This window comes from Henckelia pumila, chromosome 3 (genome assembly GCF_033568475.1).
Source record: "Henckelia pumila isolate YLH828 chromosome 3, ASM3356847v2, whole genome shotgun sequence".
Classification (NCBI taxonomy): Eukaryota; Viridiplantae; Streptophyta; class Magnoliopsida; order Lamiales; family Gesneriaceae; genus Henckelia; species Henckelia pumila.
The window spans coordinates 7,841,324-7,851,323 of record NC_133122.1 but is presented as its reverse complement, the minus strand read 5'-3'; the positions used below and the strand labels follow the sequence as shown (position 1 = coordinate 7,851,323).

At 39.8% G+C, this 10,000-nt stretch overlaps 1 protein-coding gene across 1 annotated transcript in view; it reads right to left on the bottom strand.

Moving 5' to 3' along the window:
• Positions 1 to 8,900: 8,900 nt before the first annotated feature.
• LOC140888042 (uncharacterized) overlaps positions 8,901 to 10,000 on the bottom strand; it is a 2,871-nt gene continuing 1,771 nt past the window's right edge. Inside the window, exon 1 of the mRNA XM_073295717.1 lies at positions 8,901 to 10,000. This exon is cut by the window's right edge and continues 1,771 nt beyond it. Within this exon, the coding sequence (XP_073151818.1) occupies positions 8,901 to 10,000 (1,100 nt within the window).

Sequence of the window (10,000 nt, the reverse complement as noted above, 5' to 3'; positions counted from 1 at the left end):
TTAACTAAAGAGAGTGGGATTTCCTAAAATGACATAGGGATGGGCATTTTTGGAAATCACTGAATTCGGATTCAGAAAAATTATCTTGACTCTAAAAGATGCAGAAATGGTTTCTGTACACATTGGTGAAATCAGTTTTTAATCGGAGTCACGATGAATTTTATATTAATTTATATAACAACAGGCTTGGCTTGTTGGGCTTAAGTTATGGATTGTGCGCTTTAAGGAGTTAGAGTCCTGATACAATTATAACTAGAAATTATCTATAAATAAAGGTGTTGGGTTCGAAAATTAGACAATTTTTGTATATTGCAATTTTCGAAAATACACTCTAGAATTTTCAAGGGGATTTTCGAAATCCTCTATCCCTTTTTGGAGAAAATTCGACTTGTGATTTTTGTGAAAAATTACAAATCGAATTAACAGATCATATCTGTTTATTCTCTACGTAAAACTTCTGATTGATTTCTAGTGCAGTCAATCAAAGGGTTTCTGTTTTTCATTCGTGGACCTAATTCCGGAGTTAGATCGTGATTGTCATCGGTTCCCGGGATTTACAAGAAGAGTAGATTAAATTCTGTTGGAGTCCACGATCAAGCCTTTGCTTGACGATGTAAAAATTTAACTGTGTTTTTATTTTTACTTGAACAAATTTAATCGTAAAAGTTTTGATACCCATATATGGAATCGTTCCATATAATAAAATAAAATTTTTAAACTTCCGCTGCACCGGGTATCAATTCTTAATTGATCTGAATACCATTTTCCAACAGTGGTATCAGAGCCAGGTTGCTCAGATCAAACGATTAAATTAATGGATTATACAAAATTTTTAAGCCTCGATTTTTTGAAACAAAACGAAAATTTTAAAAATTGAATTTTAATGGGAAAATCGGGCAGCGATCGTCTCTGCCCAAGGGGCAGCGACGGGCTGCCCTGCCCGGGCCCCTCTTTGGGGAGCGGGCTACCCGGAATTGTCCCGGGCAGCCCGGAAAAATTATTTTTAATTTTTAATTAAAATTTTAATTTTTTTGAAATTCTAGTTTTTGATCCGATCGAAAATTGTTTTTGATTGGTTTACGAGGCATCAGATCGAAATGTTCGAGTCCGAAAATTTTAAAATTGATTTTTGGATAAATTTGAATTTTTGAAAAATTTATAAATTTTATCCGTTAAATTAAATTTTATAAAATTAATTATTTTGGTACAATTGATGATAAGATATGATCTTATGATTGGATAAGATAAAATATGATTTTATCTTTTAAATTATGATGCCTTTGCATGTTTATCCAATTATTGAATTATTGAATTAATTATTGGATAAAGGATGATCGATTGCCATGACCAATGTTTTAGGTGTATGTTAGATAATTTACATTTGTCTTATTGTTGTTGGATTTTATTAATGGGCTTGGTTTATAGCCCAATATGATTGTCATATGTAATAAAAGTGGGCCTGGTTTATGGCCCGTTCCCACCCCTAAAAATGTATCCCATATTTGTCATCGAAATTTATTGTAAATTTATTAGACTTAGTGGGAGAAAAAGATTTGAAGAAATGGTGGGCCCAGCAGACAATGAAGACCGAAGAAATGTAAATTGGAAGCTCAATGTAATAGGATTGCATTGCATACTTGCATATCACATAGGATTGGACTTAGACTCGTGATTGGCAACCATGGGTCGATTAGTTAATGGGATCGATCATCCTTAGATAATATATGATATTATTGATGTATGCATGTTTAGACTAAATTGTATGAATCCCGCAAGCATACATAAATTGCATGATGAGACAAATTTTCAAAATTAAAATCCCTCATTTTAAATATGATTTAAATTTGATATCAAGATTAATAAAAAGGGAATTTAAATATTGTTTAAATATTCCTACCTTCCATCAACGATCAATGTATGAGATGCTACCCGCGGATACGGTTCGGCTCATATTATTGGGGGGGCCCGTTCGTCGGAAAGCTATACATTGGATCGACACATGTTGTAAGTTGGGTGGAACTCCCATGGGATTGGCTCATATTATTGGGGATCCACATGGCGACCGTCCATCACAACTTAATATTGATGGGTTATCTTGACATGTCACAATAAACGGCGTCATATTATTGGGCCCTTATTGGACATGAGGTAAAACCATGGGGGTTACTTTGGAAGTAATTGGGCTCTACCTTTTGCAAATTATGGTTGGCTGATATTATTTGGGATCATGATTTGTCAATTGGACTCCATGTTCTCACTAAGGAAAACAGTTTTCCGTTTTCACTAGAGGGTAGTGAAATCGTTAAAATAGTGGGAGTGTAATTCATAAAATTAAAATTTGCCATATTTTATGTCTTAGTAAATTAATTAAAAAATCATTGATTATTGTCTGTTTCCTTTTCAGTATGCTATTACAATGACTTCTCGCAATCCATTGTTTTCAATTCTCGAACAAAACAAATTGACTGGCGCAAACTATACGGAATGGTTCCGTAAGTTGAAAATTATTCTTACTTCAGAAAAAGCTTTCTACGTGTTAGAGAAGCCGCCTCCGAAGGAAGCCCCGGCTAATACAAGTCCGAAAGAGTTGGCCAAACTTGATTTATGGTGGGACCATGATATCAAGGCCAAATGCTACATGCAGGTTTCGATGTCTGATGAGCTTCAAAGGAGATTCGAGGATGCCGTGAATGCTGCTGACATTCACAAGAACCTCAAGAAACTCTTTGGAGCTCAGTCAAGGTCGGAGAGGAATGCCACCGTCAGAGAGCTCATGACGAGCCGCATGCGAGATGGGACTTCGGTCCGTGAGCATGGGGTGCGCATGATTGGGCTCATTGAAAAGTTGGTAACACTCGACTTGACTTTGGAGCATGAACTTAGCGCGGACTTGTTGCTTCTATCACTTCCTTCATCGTTTGACGGTTTTGTGATGAACTTCAATATGAACAAGATAGAGGCCACCCTTGAAGAGATGGTCAATATGCTTGTCACATATGAAGCCACACTAAAGAAGGATAAACCGGTACTCTTGGTTGGCTCCTCTTCTAACTCTAAGAAAGGACCAAGTGGAAAGGTTAAGAAACGTTCTGCCCCGCCCAAGAAGATTGTACCAAATAAGAAGGGAAAGGCCAAGGCTTCAATTGGGATAAAAGATGAAAACGTTTGCCATTACTGCAAGAAACCCGGTCATTGGAAACGTAACAGCAAGGAATACCTCGAACAGTTACAAACTACAAAGGGTATGTTTTACATTGAAATAAATGTTTCGCTTAATACTTCTTCTTGGGTATTGGATACCGGATATGGATCTCATATTTGCAATGATTTGCAGGTGATGACAAGAAGTCGTAAGATAAGGATGGGTGAGACCCAGCTAAGGCTCGGGAATGATTCTAGAGTCGAAGCCAAAGCTATAGGAGACATTTATTTAGTTTTGCAGAGCAATTTTAAGTTATTTTTTAGAGATGTTTTATATGTTCCGGATTTGGTCAAAAACATTATATCTATTTCTATGCTTGATAGAGATGGTTTTTCTTGCAATTTTGTAAATGGGATTTGCAATATTTACAAGAATGAATGTTTGATTGGAAATGGACAACTTGAAAACGATCTATATAGGTTAAAATTAAAAGACGTTTCAATTAATTATGTTGATAAACCGGTAACAACAATTAAAAGGAAAAACGATAGTCAAAACCCGGCAAACCTTTGGCATGCTAGGCTAGGTCATATTTCCTCAAGGAGGATGAACAAGCTAGTAGGAGAGGGCATGTTTGATATGTCTGATATTAACTCTCTACCTACTTGTGTGTCCTGCCTAAAGGAAAAAATGACTAAATCTCATTTCAAAGGGAAACCTGAGCGTAGTCAAAATCTGTTGGATTTGATCCATACAGATTTTTGCGGTCCATTTAGGATTGATACTAAATGTGGCAACACCTACTTCATTACCTTTACCGATGATCATTCTAGGTATGGGTATTTATATTTAATGAAATATAAGTCTGAAGCATTTGAAAGGTTCAAAGAATTCAAGGCTGAAGTAGAAAACAAACTAGGTAAAAGTATTAAGGCACTTCGATCGGATCGAGGTGGAGAATATTTAAGTACCGCGTTTTTGGACTATCTAAAAGAGAATGGGATTCTATCTCAGTGGACTCCTCCGATGACACCTCAGCTTATTGGTGTTTCGGAGCGTCGCAATCGAACTTTGTTGGTCATGGTTCGATCTATGATGAGCTTCACTGAGCTCCCACCTTCGTTTTGGGGCTACGTGCTTGAAACGGCGGTATTGTTGTTAAACAACGTCCACACTAAAGCAGTAGATAAAACACCATACGAGTTATGGAATGGAAAAGCTCCTAAGTATTCGTACCTGAGGATTTAGGGATGTCCTGCTTACGTGAAGCAGACAGTGGGACATAAGTTGGATAGTCGATCCACCTTATGTTATTTTGTAGGGTATCCGAAGAATTCAATCGGATATTATTTCTATCATCCTGCTGAAACAAAAATGTTTGTTTCAAGGAATGCCACCTTCTTGGAGAAGGAGTTCTTATTGGATAAGAAAGGCAAGATGATGGAACTCGAAGAAATTCGAAAGACCCGAGATACAAAATAGTGATCCTACACCTCAAGAATCATCACAAGACACGCCTATTACTAGGAGATCCGAGAGGACTTCTAGGCCTCCTATTAGATATGGTCTTCTTCTTGAAGGGGATCAAAGTGAACCCGACATTGGATGTGATCCAAGAAACTTTAAGGAAGCAATTTCTGATGCGGATTTGAATTTATGGCTTGAACCTATGCAATCGGAAATAGACTCGATGCATTCTAACCAAGTTTGGTCTTTAGTTGATCCTCCCGATGGAATTGTTCCAATTGGGTGCAAATGGATCTACAAGAGAAAGCTTGGGCCTGATGGAAAGGTATTGACCTACAAGGCACGATTGGTGGCAAAAGGTTATACTCAAAGACAAGGAGTTGACTATGATGAAACCTTTTCACTAGTCGCAATGTTCAAGTCCATAAGAATCCTTATTGCCATAGCAACATGGTATGACTATGAGATATGGCAAATGAATGTAAAGACTGCATTTCTTAATGGAAACATTAAGGAAGAGATCTATATGATGCAGCCTGAGGGATACACATCCATGGGAAGCGAGCATAAGGTATGCAAGATTCAGAGATCAATCTATGGTCTCAAACAAGCATCAAGAAGTTGGAACCAAATATTTGATGAAACGATAAAGGATTTTGGTTTTATCAAGAACCCGGAGGAACCATGCATGTACAAGAAAGTAGTTAAGAATGCGGTAACATTCTTAGTACTTTATGTTGATGACATCCTACTCATGGGGAATGATGTAAGGATGTTGCAGTCAACAAAGATATGGTTATCAAGTACATTCTCGATGAAGGATTTAGGTGAGGCATCCTATATTCTAGGAATTCAGATCTATAGAGATAGATCTAAAAGAATGATAGGACTCACTCAATCAACCTACATCAACACCATATTGAAAAGGTTTTCTATGGATGAGTCCAAGAGAGGACATCTACCCATGTGTAATGGAGTTTCTCTATCCAAGTCTATGTGTCCCAAGACTGACGAAGAGATAGAGAAGATGACACACGTGCCATATGCGTCAGCCATAGGTAGTATCATGTATGAGATGATATCTACCAGACCGGATGTGGCCTATGATCTGAGCGTCACGAGCAGATACCAAGCCAATCCCGGTCAAATGCATTGGAAAGTCGTGAAGGATATTCTTAAGTACTTGCGAAGGACTAAGAATTTATTCATGGTTTATGGAGGGAGAGAATTGAAGTTGGAAGGCTATACCGACTCTAGCTTCCAATGTGACGTGGTTGACTCGAAATCAACCTCTGGATTTGTATTCGTGCTCAATGGAGGTGCTGTCTCTTGGAAGAGTTCCAAGCAGGACACCACAGCGGATTCCACCACTGAGGCAGAATACATTGCAGCATCAGCTACTGCTAAAGAGGCGGTTTGGATAAGGAAATTCATCCAAGAGTTGGGTGTAATTCCTGAAGCTGTTGGTCCAGTCCCGGTGTACTGTGACAACACGGGTGTCGTTGCTCAGGCAAAGGAGCCAAGGTCTCATCAGAAGTCCAAACACGTACTGAGGAAATACCATATCATCCGGGAGATCGTGGAAAGAGGAGACATCAGTGTCGAGAGAGTGGCCTCTACAGACAATATCTCTGATCCGCTTACTAAGCCCTTGCCAGGACCATTGTTTGACAAACATCGCGAAGCAATGGGATTACGTAGTATGACTAGTTGGCTTTAGGGCAAGTGGGAGATTGAAAGATTGGGTGCCTGGTTAGCCAACTTGTGGCTAAGGGCTTTTATGACTCTATGTAAAATAATCTTTTGTTTAATATAATTTACACTTTTATAATGGCATTGACTTTATCTTTCTTCATAATGTTATATTATAATATACTATTGTTATTTTGATAAAGACCTTGAATATACTATAGTGTATGTAAGATGTGGTAGCACATGGGGATGGCTATCATGAAACACATCTTATAGTCACTGTATATTCTAAACAGTTCCTAGTAAATTGAGCCATCCCCAAATAAGGATAAGGATCGCTCGAGATTGAGATTAGCATTTGCGATGCCAAGTACCGCGCTTCATTGGTATGGAACATAGAGATGTTCAAAGCATGCAAATGGATATTCATATGATGAATGATCGAACTACCCTATTCGGACTTTCCAAGTGGTTATCACTTATCGAGTGGATAAAGTCTGCGGTTTTGGTTGTACACCATTAGTCCTTATTACTAGAAACATCATTGAGACTCTATATGCTAGTACTGTACTCTGACTCGTTTACCGACTCTATTGGGGTCATCAGGTGTCGGGATTGGGTACAGTTATGACACATATAGGAGTCGATGCTTTGTTGTCAAGGATTCACCACATACTTGCGAGTGTGGATATCCTATGCGATCTGAGGATATATTAGTGTGACGAATCTCTGGCCAGAGTACATGATGTGTTTTAGGTTACTTGGTGTTCCTAGTAACACATGCGATGTCACTAATAGATCTCCAAGATGTTATGCATAGTTATCGAATCTCGAATGACTCTCGATATACCAGTGGTTGTTGATTCGATCGGGATATATGGATGAAAGGACCGTACTGTACGCTAACCAAAATCTACTGGTTCTTGCAGGCACTATCAGTAATACCTAGGAAATCATGGGGCGATGTTGCTAGGCGCTCTTATCATGATTCGATGGGAAAGTCGGAAATTGTTGTTCCGAGTCACAAGGAGTTGTGAGCCCACGGCTAGCTGTATTCCTGAACCATTGAGGGTTACACAAGTAATGGATTACTAAAATCCCGTAGAGATAGTTAAATTTAAAGAGTTAAATTTAATGAAAGAGAAGTTGGACTTCTTAACTAAAGGGAGTGGGATTTCCTAAAATGACATAGGGATGGGCTTTTTTGGAAATCACTGAATTCGGATTCAGAAAAATTATTTTGACTCTAAAAGATGCAGAAATGGTTTCTGTGCACATTGGTGAAATCAGTTTATCAATCGGAGTCACGATGAATTTTATATTAATTTCTATAACAACAGGCTTGGCTTGTTGGGCTTAAGTTATGGATTGTGGGCTTTAAGGAGTTAGAGTCCTGATACAATTATAACTAGAAATTATCTATAAATAAAGGTGTTGGGTTCGAAAATTAGACAATTTTTGTATATTGCAATTTTCGAAAATACACTCTAGAATTTTCAAGGGGATTTTCGAAATCCTCTATCCCTTTTTGGAGAAAATTCGACTTGTGATTTTTGTGAAAAATTACAAATCGAATTAACATATCATATCTGTTTATTCTCTACGTAAAACTTCTGATTGATTTCTAGTGCAGTCAATCAGATGGTTTCTGTTTTTCATTCGTGGACCTAATTCCGGAGTTAGATCGTGACTGTCATCGGTTCCCGGGATTTACAAGAAGAGCAGATTAAATTCTGTTGGAGTCCACGATCAAGCCTTTGCTTGACGAGGTAAAAATTTAACTGTGTTTTTATTTTTACTTGAACAAATTTAATCGTAAAAGTTTTGATACCCATATATGGAATCGTTCCATATAATAAAATAAAATTTCTACTTCCACTGCACCGGGTATCAATTCTTAATTGATCTGAACACCGTTTTCCAACACCCATGACTAGCTCGAATGGGCTCTTCCCAGTGGCCTCACTTTGTTGTAAGTTGTAAGAGAATTGTGCCACATCCATGAGCTTTGCCCAGTCTCGTTGGTTGGCACTCACAAAGTGCCTCAAGTAGCATTCCAACAAGGCATTTACTCATTCAGTTCATCCATCAGTTTGCGGGTGAAAGCTTGCAGAGAAATGTAGCTCCGACCCAAGGAGTTTGAAGAGTTCCGTCCAGAGTCGGCCTGTGAATCGGGGGTCCCTGTCGCTTATGATGTGTCTTGGTAACCCCCAGTACTTGACTACATTCTTGAAGAATAGTCTTGCAGCTTCCTCGGCAGTGCAATCCTTTGGGCATGGAATGAATGTTCCATACTTAGTGAATCTATCGATCACCACCATGATCGAACCAAACCCATCGGACTTCGGCAAGGCGCTAATGAAGTCCATAGTAAAAGATTCCCATGGACGCTCTGCAATAGGTAGTGGCTCAAGTAGTCCCGCCGGTTGCTTTGTCACGACCTTGTCTTGTTGACAGACCAAGCATGTCTTGACATATAGTTCGACTTGGTCTCTCATTTGCGGCCAATAGTATGATGATTCCAACAAGGACCTTGTGCGTTTTTGCCCTGGATGGCCAGCCCATTTGGTGTCATGGCACTCGCGGATTAGATCTTTCCTCAGATCCCCCCACTTTGGCACATAGAATCGACGTCCCTTCGTATATAGAAGCCCATCTTCAAGCCAGAATTGCCGAGTCTTCCCTTGCTCGACAAGCTTGGCCAACTCCTTGGCCATGGGATCATGCTCCAATCCTTCTTTGATGTGTGCTGGCAGGTCACTAAGGCAGAACTGATAGATGCCAACTCTGCTTTCCGACTTAGCGCATCGGCAACTACATTGGCTTTGCCTGGCCGGTACTCAAGCACAAAGTCGAACTCGGCTAAAAAGTCTTGCCACCTAGCTTGCTTGGGACTAAGATTCTTCTGACTCTGAAAGTAGCTAGTGGCAATGTTATCGGTCTTGACGGAGAACCAAGACCCTAACAAATAATGTCGCCACACCCTTAGGCAGTGGATGATGGCGGTCATCTCCTTCTCTTGTACCGTGTATCGTCTCTCCGTCTCGTTGAGCTTCCGGCTTTCATAGGCTATGGGGTGCCCTTCTTGCATTAGAACTCCCCCAATAGCGAAATCAGAAGCATCTGTGTGCACTTCAAACTCTTTGCCAAAGTCTGGCAAAGCTAGGACAGGTTCCTTGCTTACCGCTGCCTTTAAGTCCTCAAAGGCTTTGGCACATGCGTCCGACCATCCCCATGGTCGGTTCTTCTTAAGAAGATCCGTCAGCAGTGCCGCTCTAGCGGAATACCCTCTTATGAACCTGCGATAGTAATTAACTAGCCCAAGGAAAGAACGGAGTTCGGTTACCTTGGTTGGCGGTTCCCAATCCATGATGGCACGAACCTTGCTTTCATCCATCTTGAGCTTCCCATGCTCAATAGTGTGCCCCAATAATTGAACCGTCTCTTGCGCAAAAGAACACTTTTCTTTCTTCACATAGAGCTCGTTCTCTCGTAAGACTTGGAACACTGTTTGGAGGTGTTGGGCATGCTCCTCCAATGTGTGGCTATAGATGACTATGTCATCCAAGTACACCACCATGAACTTGTCAAGATAAGGGTGGAAGATCTTGTTCATGAGTGTAAAGAATGTTGTCGGGGCATTGGTTAGGCCAAATGGCATGACGAGCCACTTAAAAGATCCATATCGAGTGATGCATG